General features: G+C 33.3%; 2 protein-coding genes across 2 annotated transcripts in view; both read right to left on the minus strand.

The window, feature by feature from the left end:
• The window catches only part of LOC133201383 (CB1 cannabinoid receptor-interacting protein 1-like), a 195,580-nt gene that overhangs the window by 165,316 nt on the left and 12,853 nt on the right, over window positions 1–17,411 (minus strand). The gene's annotated exons all lie outside the window — the stretch shown is intronic.
• LOC133201234 (aftiphilin-like) lies at window positions 1,078–15,927 on the minus strand. Its single transcript, XM_061337026.1, has 8 exons — window positions 14,091–15,927; window positions 13,726–13,853; window positions 13,325–13,445; window positions 12,661–12,798; window positions 5,285–5,342; window positions 4,337–4,408; window positions 3,854–3,865; window positions 1,078–2,442 (listed from the first exon to the last, which is right to left on the minus strand). The coding sequence occupies exons 1-8, from the start codon at window positions 15,855–15,857 to the stop codon at window positions 2,234–2,236; spliced, it is 2,505 nt and encodes an 834-aa protein (XP_061193010.1). The 5' UTR covers window positions 15,858–15,927; the 3' UTR covers window positions 1,078–2,233.

A 17,411-nucleotide genomic window follows, 5' to 3' on the forward strand; every position in this document is an offset into this window, starting at 1 on the left:
GAGATCAGAATGGATTACTTTCAACGTACATCTGTACATGCTAAATTTTTGCATACAATTTTTTTTGCAAATTTATCCTTCAAGGTAGCATTTAAAATTTTTGCTGTCCATCAGTCTGCAATATCAAAGTTATAGACGTGATTATTTTTGCAGTTCATTTTTTGATAATTTGACTGAAACCACAAAATTTTGCAAAAAAGTAGACAATAACAGAAATTAAAATCTCTGTTTATTAAACCTACTTCCAAAATGATTTAACAAATGAGGTATTTTTAGAGCCTCTTTAAATAAAGGAATGTGTTGTCTACTGTCAAAACTTGATATTTTGAACTCTGCAAGATCTCACAGAAGATTTGTGATATCCCAGAGAGCGAGATATTGAAGTTGGAACGTATAAATCTTATCACAATAAGTTTGTATGACTGTGGACTGAGTTCAACAAATTCCTGGTAGTGGATAGAACCAAACTTCTGTCCAATACCTCATTCTATTGCTATGATGTTAATTATAAGATTGGAAATTAAGTAATGAGGAATGTTAAGATTGTTGGCTTAAACATAAATTCAAAAACATGTACACATCTGCAGAAGATGGGGCATCAGTGATATGTTTGAAATATACATAGATTTAAATAAGGCAAAAAATTCACTTAATAAATGCAATAAGTTATCAGCAACAGTTGGACCTGTAAACAAACAAAAACTTTCATGTATTATTGAATGTGTTGTACAAAATAGAAGGGGGGGGGGGGGGGGGCTTGGTACAGAATAGCGGGAACAGTATGTGAAAAAGCATGATATATATTATAAATATATATATATTGAGAAAAGCTTCAGTGTCTGGCTATTTCATATTATATAAGGTTCATATAATATATGGTTCAATAAATGATGAGGATAAAATGTTTTAATAATAAAAATTCAAATTTTCAAGGTAAATACAGTATGATCAGTCCTCAGACAATATTAAGGAATGCCAAAATTGACTTGTTTACTCAATAATACATATTGTAGGTTTAACATATTGCATATGTTCACCTAACAGTATTAGAAATGTTATACACATCAAAATGTCTACTTCTTTATGGGACATCAATTACCACACATGATATTTATTTTTTATTATGACATAAATAAAACCGTTCAATGACATAAAAAAAACATATGCACCATTTGAATGACATAAATATGATATCTTCATTAACATCATCAACAATCATCTATTCAGACATTTACATTTTCCTTTTTCTTACAATTAATTCTGGGTGTGAAAATGCTTGTAGAAGTTGGTGAAATACACCTTGAGTAAATGATGGTTGATCCCAAAGATTACTGTAAATGACAGTAAATCCTATATGTTTACTGTAAATGACAGTAAATCCCATAGGTTTACTGTAAATAGTACATCCCATAGGTTACAGTTATCCCATAGGTTGCTGTAAATGACAGTAAATCCTATAGGTTTACTGTAAATGACAATGCATCCCATAGGTTACTGTAAATGGTAGTACATCCCATAGGTTACAGTAAATACTTGGGTTTACTGTAAATGACAGTACATCCCATAGGTTAAATGTAAATGGCAGTACATCACATAGATTACTGTAAACAACAATATCCATTGGATTGCTATAAATGACAGTATAATCCATAGGTTACTGTAAACAACAATATACATGTATTCATTGAGTTACTGTAAATGACAGTACATCCCATAGGTTACTGTAAACAACAATATACATGTATCTGTTGGGTTGCTGTAAATGACAGTATAATCCACAGGTTATTGTAAACAACAATATACATGTATCCAATGAGTTACTGTAAATGACAGTACATCCCATAGGTTACTGTAAACAACAATATACATGTATCTGTTGGGTTGCTGTAAATGACAGTATATTCAATAGGTTACTGTAAACAACAATATACATGTATCTGTTGGGTTACTGTAAATTACAGTATAATCCATAGGTTACTGTAAACAATATGTATAAATGTATCCATTAGGTTGCTGTAAATGACAGTATACTCTATAGGTTACTGTAAACAATATGTATAAATGTATCCATTAGGTTGCTGTAAATGACAGTATACTCTATAGGTTACTGTAAACAATATGTATAAATGTATCCATTAGGTTGCTGTAAATGACAGTATAATCCATAGGTTACTGTAAACAACAATATACATGTATCTGTTGGGTTGCTGTAAATGACAGTATAATCCATAGGTTACTCTGCCTGGTGCCTTATTGGGAACATCAATACTTTAGCCTGCATGAAGGACAGATCTGGTAAAGTCTTTATGATCTTGGTGGCCTCGGCACCCAGCTTGTCTGTCTGTCTGTTTTTCTTCACTGTGCTGACCTTCAGATTAGCAAGGATGTTTTCTAATGGCTGAAGGTTTGGTTTTTGTCCGTGCATCAATTCAGAGTCAAACACTGAAACATTGAGGATAAGTTTATAGATATTTAGTAAAAACAAAGTGAAGTAACATTAGATTTTTTATAAATGTCAGATATCCCTGGATCTTTACAATGTACCCGGTGTCCTATTTCTGTATTTAATACCTATGTAACTGAATTCACATCAAAATTTTCTTTCTGAAGAAGAATAATATATGTACAGATAAATTACAAACAAACAAGCACATAGTATACACTGACATTGCATTTAGGTATACAACACGTAGAAAGGGATGTGGAATAGGCCTGGGCCCTGAGTTTACCAAAAGAAAAACATGCAAAGGCTATCATAACAATAAGTATCATGCCATAAACTGAATTTTAACCATGTTTATATCAGGGTTGTCCATAAGACCCCCATCTATATTGATGTAATCCCCCGGTTACTCTGGTATTCCCCCTGATCCCCTGTTAAGGAAGGAACCCTAGACCCCCTTTTCTTTTTTAATGTCCCCTGCTATTTTAATTCTTAGGGACAACCCTGTACATGCACAGTCTTAAACTTATTTCTCCTACCCACCATTTCTATCTCTCTATCTCTTTTACATGTTTAAAGTTTTTTTTTGGTAAAAATTTCACATCAGACTTTTTAAACACATCAAACTATACATAATGTTTATCATTTCTGACTTACATACAATTCATGTACCAGTAAACAATCTTAAAGTCATATCTCTATAATTAATAAAGCTTCAAGCAAAGAATAAAAAAACCCAAAAATTTAAGTAATTATTCAGTCAAGCATCATAAAATATAAAATGAACTAATTATACAGAAAAACTTTGGAATAAGGGCACTTCTAGTAAAATTAAAGAGAGGGTGGGATGTCAACCATTTTATTTTTGTTGTTGTTGTCATTGTTGGGGGTGTCTTTTTATCAAGAGTGGAGGAAGTTAATTGAATCATTTCTGATTTCTGCATAGTGGGAGGTGGGACTATCCAATGATTTTGTGTCATTGTCCCACAAAGTTATTAAAGTATAGAAATAAAATCCTACAAATAGTCAAGAATTACAAATCCAATCAATTTGCATTTTTTTTTGAAAAAAAAAACCAACTTTTATTTGATTGCAAGAAATGTCTGCGAGTTTCACCACCTTCTTTAGCTCACGAATATTTCTTGTTGCAAACCAATGATTTGCTTGACGTGTATTTATGGTGTTTCATCAGTTGCGAAAATTAACAGAGGGGGCTGCAAATAATAGTTGGTTTACAGTAATTGCATAATTTAGTGATTTCATTCTTTAGACGAGTGGCAGTCCACCCTTCATGGATAATTTTTTAAATGGAATGGCCCTAATCAAATCTGACAACATAAACTACCAAAAAGTTGTAAATTAATTTCCAAAGAAACACCAACACATAATAAACAATTACACTGAGCTTACCCCAATCCCACTCTACAGTGCATTAAAAACAGGAAACATTTTAGTTGTGCATAAAGACGTAAGTACATATGGTATGTCTTTAATATCAAAATTTAATTTTATTGTATAAAACAGTGAATATAAATGGGATATCATGGAAGGTTGATATGGACTTTTTTTCTATTATTTTAAACCCATGCTGCTAAAGGTGTGTTCCAAATAACCTATAGATATCCAAATTGTCCACTACGCTCACAAATTAATATTTACTATCTATTCTTAGTAACAAATTGTGGCATTCTACATTGGCAACCCCCTAAATAAAGAAATCAATTTTTTTTTTTAAATTATGATTGTGTATTACAATGCAAGTGAATGTATGAGTGCGTTGTTAGTAACTGATTAGTATTTTTTGTAATATATTAAGATTTATTAGTTCTGATATTGATGAGGCCCGTAGAACGCAGACACAGATTGATCTAATGATACGGAATAAAGTCCTACCTCCAGATCTGCCTCCAGTCTCTGTCTCCTGAACCACCAGGAAATCCAAGTCCAAGGACTTGCTGCTGTCACCTGGAATAACAAAAGAGTTTAAGGTGTCTGACCCACTTAACCAGATAAATAACACTACCAGCAATCACCAATCTGATTAATATCGGATCTTTGTTACGCTTCGAAATTCTGATGTCGCTGTACAAAGATCGCCTGTTCAAGAGAGCGAATGTTCGCGAGCGCTCGCCAAAATTCCTCATACCTCCAACAGAAATGTTCGCGAGTGCTCGCACTGTTGAACAGGCCTCAGATCTTTGTACAGCAACATCAGAATTTCGGAGCGTAACAAAGATCTGATTTTAATCAGATTGAGCAATCACTTACATACACAGTAAAAACTAATCCAAAACCTCTGCAATCTGTTTCTCTGTGAGTTTCATTCCCACTTTACTTTCTTCTGTATTCTTTACACTGTGCTATTTTTGTCCTAATGTATATTATTCGACAAGTTTCACTGAAGTTGCTTATAATTCCTTCATAAAATTTTCATGTTCAAAATGAGTTCAATGAGTACAGTATGACAAAACTACATGCATACATTGATTAGATTTTTGTTTAATTTGGAATGTGGGGATAAGGAGAGAAATGATATCAAGATGAGTAATTAGTAAAAAATGTTGTGGCCCTTGGGTCTCTTGTTATATTTAAAACAGAAAAAAATATTTTTCCTACCTATTGTTAAAAATTTGGGTTGGAAAAAGGCAAACAAACATTTTTTCTAAATTTCATTTATCAATGCTCAACCAATCTCCTCATAAATACCATTATTGGAAGTTTAGAGATTACATTTATTAAGGTCATTACATTTATTAATGTCAGGATGTCTAAAATGTCAAATAACAAGTCTGTTTTTACATCTTTCTTCACTGGTATAGAGTGATATATATATATACTGACCTTGCAAAGGATTGACCAGTCCACTAGTGGACCAATCAAACTGGACAGGTGGGATGTCCTACAATACAAACATAGAAAGCATTAAAATATATCCAATACATTGTATATGCAATATCATTTCCTTAAGTACACAAGGTTTGAAACTCAACATTCTCCAAACCCCACCGTCAACTTTTCCATCTCGGCAAAGAAATTGAATGTTGGTGGCTTAAATTAATTAAATTAAATGTCAAATTCTTCGCTTTATATGTGTATCAATGTTTCTATTCTATTCATTTGTCTTCTAGAACAGTACATGTATAACATATATTGTTATACATATGTTTCCCATATAATTCTATAGTATAAAAATAAATTCTACAATTGCCAGTGTTTTACTGAGCGGTCAAAAAAAAAAAAATGTTGGACAGGTCAGCTGGGTGACATGTTTGGACCTGTCATTGAGATGTTGGATTGCTTTAATGTTTATTTTTAAGTGCAGCATCAGCTACCGGGTATATCTTATTTGTATTTGTTCGTGTTCGACAGTTAAGTAACTGACAGAGTTAATTCAGCAAAATTTACATCATTCATTGCAAACATTGAAGCCATTGCAAGATATGTCATTATAAAAAGTAAAAGGTATAACAAAACGTTTATTGACTATGCTCTCGGGCAAAATGCATTTTGTCCTCCCCTCAAACCAAACTGTTTGCCCTCTGCTTAATGACCTAAGGCAAACAAAAAATTTCTTTTGGCAGGTCACTTGGACAATGTAACCAGTTCAAGAAGCATATATCTGATCCCAAAGTGAATTGGCAAGGAAATGATGGCACAAAATTTTATCTTTAGACAACCATTCTTTAAAGGGTTTTTATCAATGTTATTCTTTGATTAAAAAAAAATATACATATTGATGTCTCAGAGATAAAATTTTTTTTTTCAATATGCATATCTTTTAAACATTAAATTTAAGTGCCATTGCTCTGATGTCAACCATTATACTTTTTAATTTTGATCGAGTGAAAAAGCTGAGTTTACATTAGAGATCGATACCTGCTAGCAAATGAATTTGTGATAAATGAATTATGGATGCAAGTATGCGCACAAGAAGGGATGTGAGAATTTTTTTTTTTCATTTTCTGCGAGACTGGAGTAAAAAATGGACCTTGCTTTAGCAAATGCAAGCGCTTTGTCCCCACTTACAACCATTATTTTTTCTTCTTTTTTTTTCAAACCAGGAAAATTTATAAAAATATTCTTAATGTTAACTGACATGCACTAATTAATTAATCAAGAACTGAAGAAGTAGCACAGAATTAGTGTGGCATTTGTAATGATGTATGACACCTTTGAGGAAGTGAAATTTCTAGTAAGTGATATGCACTCAGTCTTTTGGAACAAATAAAGAAATATTTTGAAAATCAATTATTAAAATACTAAATTAAGACTACTTGAATAACTCATGAGAAAACTAAATGCAACAAATTGTTCCAATGAGTTAATGTCCCCATTTGTCATTGGCTTAGCATTCGCTTTCCTTGCTAATTATCTCCGCTGGAGGTTCAAAATCAGAAGTCAGGTTGGAAGTCCATTATGAAAGAAATATCATTGATGTCATGGTTTTTCAAACTAATTAAGGAAGCTCCAACAAATGAAATACTACTGAATTCTTTTTTTTTAGAGAGAGAGAATTATACACTGTACCACATAATGATCTACATTTTGAGCTTATCTAGTTCATTTTCAACATACGGTACCTGCCTTATTTCTCCAAGTTCAAAGACAATGAAGTATTAGACTATTAAACTAGTGAACAGAAATCAATGTACTTTACTTAAATTGGGAAAACAGTCAAAATACATGAAAATAATTATTCAGTTAATACTTTATCTTGGTCTAACATAATGTTAAAAAATTTAATTGTGTCATTGATGTTGGACTCCCCTTTATTTCATCTTACATCTAAATGCAGATCACCCGAACTGCTTAAAACGACCTTACCCATAAGTCTCTTTATAGTGTGGCAGAGATTAGTGCTTTCTTGAAAAGTAAAATGATAATAATGTGTTAAAAGAATTGCATATATATTTTTGAGAATTCAAAAGATGATTAAAATCCCTTTAAATGTTTTCCATAATGTGTAAATTTTTAAAGAGCAAGTCTCAATAAGGCTAATATGTGGTCCCCGGTTACTTGTCAAAGAACAAGGTTCACTTAGGGCCTTTTTTGGCCCTGTAAATTTCTGAAAAACTGAAACTGCTTAGTTTTAGTTGACAATGCATTAAATTTCATTTAGACATTTGGCGATTGCAAATCTACCAAAAATGACGTAATTTTCTGGCTAGTCAATGCATTATGACGTCACGAAATGTGTCATTTTCCTCATATCCTGAACAATTCTACAAAAACAGCCAATTTTTAAAGCTATATTTCGATATTTAATATAGAGCACAATCTCTGATCTAAAATATGCAATTATTTACTGATGGACCCGTTTCTGAGGATTACAAAACATGTTTTATTTTTTAGATCAGAGGGTGCGCTCATATTATTTTTCCTCTCTGAAAGTACTTAAATATACCTGTTTTCCTTAAAATTCAAGAAAGTTGCAATTCCATAAAGCTTGTTTTCCAAGACCTGGACTTTAAGGAGAAAAATTTTAATAGGAAATGAAAGCACTAAGTCTCTACTTTATCTTGATGTTTAAAATTGAACATAAGGTGTTCATCAATAAATTGGTATATCTACAGGGCCATTTTATGCATAAAGTGAACCTAGCTCTTTCAAACGTTTATTAAAAGATTTAAAAATTTAAATTTTATTATTAACTAATGTCTTTATTATTTGAATCATCATCTAAAAATGTCAAACAATAGATATAGGCAGCATGCAAAGCTGCATGTTGAAGATGGGGTCCTTTGATTTTCATGAATATCAAAAGAAATCAGTGACACATACACATTTCAAAGCTTCGTAAACACCAAGCACAGGTTTGTTCAGAGTTGAGTTTGAAATATAATGTGTATATTATATGTGTAAAGATTGAGTGAAATATTTTTGTTGAACAACCTTGTGCTCTATGTTTTCTAATGAAAAGTATTCTGATTTTGAATCTCTTTGCTGACTTCATTTACATGCAATTAACCTCTTTATGACCTGTTTAGAATCATAACAAGCCACGTGGATTTGTATCATTACAGGTTAATGCCCCCAGTAAACGTGCTAGCTCTCAGCTGAAACGTACTCAGTTTTATATCTGGCAGCATGGACTTATTTGGTTCATCTTGTTATAGCGTTTTATTGTCAAAGATTTGTAAACAGAAAATTGTATTTGTAGGTGCTTGTGAATCTTGAACATATAATTCGTCTTTGAAAGAAAAATATCATATCAAGATATTCTTTTTATAGTATCTAATCTCAATGTCTCCGCCCATTTCCATGTAATAGAGAAACCGAAGTCTGATCGGGGGAAAATCTTCCTGCATTTTTTAGTGAGATAGGTTTAAAAAAATTGGCCTGTATTTTTTTGATATGTTGAATTATTCATTATAAATACACAATGCTTTAATAAGAAATACTTCGTTATACACAATGAAAACAAACAAAATACCGTAACTATGTTAATATTTAACCGGTAAACCAAGGGTGTAAAAAGGGACCACACTACTATACTTAAGGTAAGGTTTGCGACACCCTCCAAATTTTATTTTTTTGAAATTGTACATATGTCATACATCAATTTGTTTGGGAAGAATAGCTTCATCATTTAACACCATCTTAAAAGATATTGCCAGTCCCGTTTTTTGAGTAAAAGACGCCAAATTTGAGGTATTTGACGCTTTACATGTTTAATTATTTTCAATGAAAAAAATTGATTAATTTTATATATTATCATATTAAAATAATCAAAATGGCATGATTTAATACATTTTATGCTTATTTTATCTTAAATTTATATTTCTGTTATTTAAAATGTAAAAATTTGGGTAAAAAAAGGTTTTTTTCAATTTTCCATAATAAAGTGAAACCGTTGCCATGGCAACAAACAAGTAAAATCACCACTATCCATATCTACCGATTCCACGAAAATCCAAGAAATTGTTAACTGGATCATTTTCATTACAATGAACTTAAAAAATATGTATGTCCCCAGTACCGTTTCCATGGAAACAGAGGCTATATAACGGGTTTTGTACATAAAATCAGACTTTTTCTGCATTTTAAAGTAAACATTGATACGATTTTGAGAAAGTGTACTCATCATACTAGATTTTATATGAATTTTTTTTTTTTGGCAGAAAATTGACCACAATAACACCCCTTCTATGCTACTAAATAATCAGTTCATGGAAAGGCTCTTTGTATACATGTCCTACTTAAAGCACCTTTACAATATTATTGATGAAATAGTCAATGGAATTATGTTTCAACACCTTTTAGAAATACATGTATTTATAACATACTTGAAGTGTATACATGTAAATGTATTTGTTCATCATGGTTTCTTAGTATGCTGCTGTTGGAAAACAAGTGTAAGTACAAACCAATAAAAGCTTTTTGACCTCATGTTGATTTAATCATTCCAAAAGATTTTATCTACATGTATTAATTTCTAGACATCCTTAGCTAATGTCTACTCATCTATGACTGGTGAGACTTCACATCCTATCATTTGAGTGAAATGTTGCACTCATTGTATCTAGGTAGCTGCTATCTTAACAGCAGTAACATATATCTACATATCAATCATTTTATTACCAGTAGTTTGTTCATTTGTTTGTTTAACACTTTTTCACTCATATTGAGACGCCACCACTTGCCAGTGGAGGGCTGCAAATTTAGACAGTACTCGACACTTTGATCAGTGAGGGATCTTTTCCGTGTCAGCAAATACTGCAATACGGGACTTTGGTTTATATGGTCTCATCCTAAGGACCAGTCTCCAAGTCCCGCAGTGGGATTCGAACCTGCAATGCAAGGATCAACTCCTTTCTCTGTGATTCTAGAGCAAACCTTCTAACCACTGCACCATGAGGGCGACTTTGATCAGTCCCAGATTCTGGATAAATGCAGCTGTATGTAAGAAAACAATAACAATGGATTTCAAGTTACAAATTCATATTTTAATGAGTTTACAATGCAAGTACTTCCAATATTAGTCAAATTGTAAAATTCTGCAAAGTTATTACACTGTCATGAATACTGGATAAGAACAGGAGAATAATAACAATGCCATAATGACACAGATACATATTCTGTCCATTATCTATGGATATTTTGCTACAACAATTTACATGAAATTTTACAAACACTTTTTGAATGCTACATAGAAACTTGTTATAAGCAGACATATGCCACCTTCAACTAATACATCTGATGCATACATTCATTTTACTGAATACAACTTACAAGTTCAAAGACGGAGAAGCAATGTACTGTAATCATCTCAGACTTATTTTTTTTAATAATAGCGTCCGATGACCTTTTTGGGTTTCGTTGTGTCCCCCCCCCCCCCCCACGCTTGTTGAGGAAAAAATAAATACAAACTGTACTTTAGAAAAGCTCACTGTATTATGTCATAATTCCAACCTGTGTTTTGACTAAAAGAGTTAGAGCATTTTAATATTTGTTTACTGCATTCAAGATTGATATTTTTTTTATGGATTTGGGCTCCGGACTTTTTTTTTCAATGAGGACTAATTTTCAGTGAAAAATAACGTGTCAATCAATAATTCAAACAATTTCATTAAAAAAATGATGAAAATGCTTTCCTGATTCTATTAAAAAATTGAGAGAGAGAGAGAGAGAGAGAGATTAAAAAAAAAAAAAGTTGGATGCATTGCGGGATTTTAGTCACATGCACCTAATCCGAGATTCGCTGCACATGTTACAATATACATGTAAACTGATAAAAGCAGATTTTAGAGTCAGAGGAATCTCGGATTAACATGCACCCTGATCTGTTCATTCATTACTGTTTATGTCCGTTTAGGTCATTGAGAACTTTCCGTAATTCGTAGTTGTAATACGCGATTATGAACCTCGAATACTTATTTTAAAATTAACAGGTAAATAATTACCTGTCTGATGCAACTATATCAAACTGTCGAATGCTCCGTGACTTCTCTTCCCTGTTCGGAGTGCATACTGCATGCACCATATGCAGAGTGTAACAGGATGCTCCCACATCTATTCTTTCGTTCGTGATGTCATTTAACATGTTTAAATGAAGCGGTGAAGTGCATGATTTACAATCCATCTGATTCTTTGCTCCTGCTGACTTGAATAACCATTCAACTTGCGCAGTTCAGAAAATAAACTTACTAGTCCTCTTTTATTGCGTCTTCAATCGTGCATCACGCTAAAGTCTTACATTTGTCCGCTAAATTCTTCTGAGATTCCTGCACTTTAAATTGTTATACGATTTTCTACTGGAAATTTCCTTTGTTTATTCCCATCATGTTCATGTCATGGAGTTTGACAGACGAAATTCATTAGCGCTTGAATGCTTAGTATCGCTGGTTTAAATTTCGCCGGTTTCAAACGCTTAAGTGATTCATAAGAGTTATCTCCCTGTGATTGCAAACCTTACCTTAAGTAGAATACTCCTTTGCGATTTACATGTAAAGTTCATGAAGCCAGAAGAATATACATGTATAGAAATAACTGAATTCTGGTTGTAACAAGCAATTCGATTGACTTTACATTAAAAATTTGTCCAATTGAAGGCATTCTTGAAGGGAAAATTGTCTTCATTTTTTTTCAAATTTCATGAGAGAAAATTAAATTATAAGGAATAATTTAATAGCAACCGAAGCAGTCAAACCTCGTTATCTCAAACTTGTTGGGACCGAGAAAAAACTTTGAGATATCCAAAGTTTCGAGATATCGAGGGTAAAATACATAAAGAATAAGTAGTTGGGACTTTCAGATCAGTTCGAAATAAAGTTTAACTGACTTGTATAACCGAAGTTGGAACATAAACTTTTAATTCTAAATAGTTTCAATTCAAATGTTGATTTTAGTTACAATTCTTTCCATCAGGGCATTACCCTCATGGCATGTACTACGTCTAATTGAATTTTCCTTACTCAGATGTTCTAAATCCGCTACCTCTTCCTAAATGGTAAGCAGTAGTGAATTCGGAACATCTGATTTTAATTAGATTGAATTTTCCAATGTTTCCATTTTCTGAACAGCTATACCTCGTTACTTTCTGTACTGTTACTTTACATCTCACCGATCAACTATTTCTCATCAATCTCTATGCTGTTTATTCTTCACTAGCTTGTGCTACATGTACCCTGCTCTTCCTATTAATTTTACCCGTTTCTAATCGTACCATTAATCACAGTTCCTTTCCTGTAATTATACCCTTCCCTGGTTTATTTTACCTGTTTCTGGGGTTCCTCCTTATTGGTGTCCACCAGGGTTGGTTCTGGTTTGGTCGGTTTAGCCGGTCCTTTAGTGGGTTCTAGGAGAGTTAGGTTAGAGGCATAGATTGGAACTGATGGCTTTTTGTGTCCTATCAGCTACAGTCAAATAAATGACAGAGATAATTAATGACAGATAACGTTAAACTTGATGTTTTCATTTTGTTAAAATGTAAACATATGTTTTTCGTAAGTTAAATCTAAAGAAAATGAATATAACACTAATTTTTTTTTTTACAATTCTGTCATAGCTTACAATACTGTAGATTCCTTATTTTTCACGAGTACTTATTATCGCGAAATGACTCTTTAATTCAAATCGCGAGAACAATAATTTGCAAGTGGAGGGTTGATCCAGGGATTTTACATTGATTTCAGCACCATAAAAATAAAAGCGAGTAATTTTATTTCGCGAGTGATGCTTCTCGCGTAATTACGCTATAATAAATTCCTCGCATATATTTAGGAATCTACAGTATTACGGGGTATCAATAGCTTACAATATTGCAGGTCTTAATAGCTTACAATATTATGGGTATCAATAACTTACAATATTTCAGGTCTTAATAGCTTACAATATTACAGGTATCAATAGGTTACAATATTACAGGTACCAATAGCTTACAATATTGCGCGTGTCAATCTTGAGGCTGGAGAACAGTTGTTTGTTGCTCCTTGACTGGGACCACTTGAGTGGCGACTCGGTTGCTTGTTTGGTCAGTGAGCCCCACACCTTGAAGGACTTCCTGATAATCAAATCAGCAATAAATACTATTATAATACACTTAAATTTTTGCTTTCTTTTGGCCTTTTCTGATCTTTATATTAACAGGAAAAGTTTATGCTCTTAAGAACTTCAATCAATTAAACATTAAATTATAGGATTAAAATTTGAACTGCTAATTACCAACTCAAGACTTTCATGTAGTATTCATTAACTGATATTTATATTGAAAGAAAAATATTGTAGATGAGTTGTAACATAAACACAACTGTGTATATGTGGAGATATGGACACAGACTTACTCTGGGGATGATTCTGAATCTTTGTTCTGGACGTAGTTATATAATGCTGATAGGTGGTCCCCTGCGTCTACATCGCTTGCATCACGATGGAAACAGCTTGACACAGCTCTGTTAGATAGCTCATCCACCTAAACAGTATTTAAGATCTGTTACGTCAGCTTATAAAATCATGGTTCAAATAAATAACATAAATCTTATAAATATCAGGTTTAAAACAAGAAACTTTACACACAAACCACTGGCTTCAGATTAGATAGGTAAAAACATTTCAACATTTGTCCTACTCTTAATATCCTCAAAACAAATATACAAATTTATATATCCATGTTAAAAGGTTTTACAGATTTATATACAAAATTGCAAACCTTTTCCTTCTGTATTGGTCTAGTTGGTTCATCATCAAAATCCTCAAAGTCCCCAAAATCATCCCCGCCCCCCTCTTGCCACTCATCATCCCCTCCCTCCTTCCATTGATCCCCACCCTGGGCATCATTGTTACTCCAATTGTCCTTTGATGCCAACCAATCAGCATCTTTAGCCTCTCCGTTGTCACTGGTCTCCTGAAATGAGGCCCAGTTCCCATCGTTGTTAGCAGCGGAGTCTTCAGAAAATGATGCAAACTGGCTACTCGGTTCATTATCTTTTTTTGTCTCTAAATCATTTGAAGGTGCAGAACCAAAATCTGCAAAGTCATTAAAATCATCTTCATTTTTTTCCTGTCTATCATCGATATTAAATTCTTCTTTTTTAAATTCTAAATCATTTGATGGCGTAGAGCCAAAATCTGCAAAGTCATTAAAGTCATCATCATCATCATCATCTTCCAACCCAGAAGCAACATTTGTTTCCGACTGGGTATTGTCAATATCTCTCTGATCATCAGTGTTTTCCATATCCTTATTAGATGCATTCTTTTCACTGTTGTCTAATTGACGAAGATTCTCTTCCTCTTCTTCCGAATCTAAACCTTTCATGTCCTCTCGGAGTGCAGGGGTCCAGTCGGCATCTGGTGCTGTAAAGTTTGCTTCACTAAAGTCATCTTCAGCATCTTCATCAACAGAATTCCTATCCTTACCTACTTCACTGTTTTTATCATCTATGTCATTTATAGCTTCTATTTCCTCTTCCAAATTTTCTTTTTCTTCAGATATCTCTTCAGTACACTTGGGTAAATCATTTATATTTTCCTCACTTTCTAATTTTGGTGTACTAAGATCTTCCTGACTTTCACTGAACAGTTCCTCTGTGTTATTGGTTAGAATTGATTTGGATTTCTCATTAATTTGGTCAGTGCCTAAAATTTCTGATGTTGCTGAATTTATATTTTCATTAACTTCCCCAAAATCCCCCCAGTCATCATTATCATCCATTTGAATGGCTTCACTATTTTCACTTTTGAGATCTATTGAAGAAGGGTCCTCTACAACACTGTCTTTACACTCTTGATTTGTACTAATGTCCTGAACTGATTTTTCATTATCATCAGAATCACCAATTCTAACAGAATCAGGTTCAGCATCTTTTTCAAAAGATTCAGAGCAATGATCCATTTGATTTAATGAAATTGACGTCTCTATGTTTTCCGATTTACTAAAACGAATTTCAGATGCAGAATTTTCCTCTGATTTATCATTACTGTCATCATTTGATGATTGACTAGATTGTTCAGGAAAATCACAGACTGTTAATGTTGATAGAGATTGTGAATCTTTATCATTACATGTTCTAGACACTGGATCACATGGTGAAACTTCTGTACTACAGAGTCCTGAGTCAATCTGGAGCTCCATGCCTTGTCTATATTCTTGAGACACACTATCTGTGATATTGCTGCCATCTAATTCTAACCCTGAGTCACTACTGCTTACTACATTACTGCAATTAATATCAAGTTTAAGTTCTGTTTCCGTGGGTGGTACATATTCATTTTCCTGAGACAAATTTGACGGACTGACTCTCTTTTCTGTAACTGGGGCAGAGTCTGGGAAGGCTGCCCAGTTCTCCGATTCACTGTGTCCTGATACATTATGGTCTGCTCCCATGAAGTTCCCAAAGTCGGCATCCCAATCATCACCACCGTCCTCTTCAAAGGGTGGAGGGGATGCCGACACCATGGGAATTACACCTGACATCTTAGGAATGTTATTCCTGTTGAATATTCCCCACAAGTTGCTTATTGTAAGTCCATGATAAAACACAGTGATATCTGCAAAAAGAACACACAATTTAGAGCAATCAGTTAAATCCACAGGTCTATCTTTCCTGCACACTACACTTTACAAGCTGCTTAACAGCTGTTCAAAACACCTGCCCAATCTGACACCGATGCAGATAATACGCGTAAATATGTCTACAGAACGATTAATGCTGATATATCAATGGCTTACGGCGATGAGCAATAGGCCATATCTTTCAACATTATGCAAAATATATGTAGAATTTCGTAAAAGTACCGAGAAAAGCAAATCAGGAACACTTACCTCACCCCTCAATATTTTGTCTGTATTTTGACAACTCCCATCATGCACACGTACTTCCTAATCTTGGCTAGATAATTTGTACAAAAAAATAGTCGTACAATTGTCATTCCATTATAGCACACGTGGGCACTAGAAGTTAAAATAAAAATAAAGTTTGTGTGTGTATTTAAAAAGGTCCTTTTTATACACACACGAACTTCACATTAACTTCCAATGCCCGAGATAGCATACAAGCATTATCATGTGTGAGGTTCAAAGCAAGACTGAAATATAATCGAGATGTTGAGCACTTTACATGGACGTGCAAATGCGCACTTGTTTCGAATCAGCGTGACATGTGCATACATTACAAAAAACACGTGAAGCTCACACTCCTTGGTAAAATTTCTGAAGTGTTATAAATAATCTTTAATTTTTGCATAATTAACTTCTCTATTTTCCATAATAGCAAACATATTCACATTTGCGTCCAAGGGGTCGTAACATAAAGGGTACTTAAGTCTAAGACCATGCTTAAGTAGGACTTAAGTACAGTCTTAAACTTAAGTCCGTAACTAGAAACGTGCTAAGATTAGACAATCTTAGCAAAACTTAGGCGGTCGGTAGAGGTGACTTAAGTATGTCTTAACTTTCTTAAACATATATTTAGAACTATTTAAGGTTGACTATCTATGTTAAAACATTCCTCTGTTTATATTACGCATTAAAAAAAATAATTTTCTATATTTAATATACTGGTATAAGAATTTTAGTTTTCGTCGGGGGGGGGGGTATTCATCACTAATTACAATATCACTCTCTAAATGACATATATACATGTAAATGCAAAATATTATTTTTGGGATACGTTTGAAATATTAGTGGGACCTAGGTTATAAACACTAATCTTTATAAGTATATTGTATAATCTATATACAGGCCCGTAGGAATCAATTTCAGTTTGCGAGAGGGAACAAAACTTAACAGAAATTGAAAAGCTAAAATAAAAGTTCATCAGACGTTATTTTTTAAGGGACACAACTAAAAATTATTTTTCTTTTAGAATAAACTGGCATTTAATATTATATTAAGGGACGATTGTAAATCAGCCTCGTTTCGTTTCTATTTGAAAAGTATAAACTGGCAAAATTATTGGGGGGGGGGGGGGGTCGTTTGCGGGCCTGATATATGCTGCGATGTATATTGAGGAGGCAAAGCTATCAAGTC

This window comes from Saccostrea echinata, unplaced genomic scaffold (genome assembly GCF_033153115.1).
Source record: "Saccostrea echinata isolate AGI-Se365-2 ecotype Australia unplaced genomic scaffold, CSIRO_AGI_Sech_v1 ptg000043l, whole genome shotgun sequence".
NCBI lineage: Eukaryota > Metazoa > Mollusca > Bivalvia > Ostreida > Ostreidae > Saccostrea > Saccostrea echinata.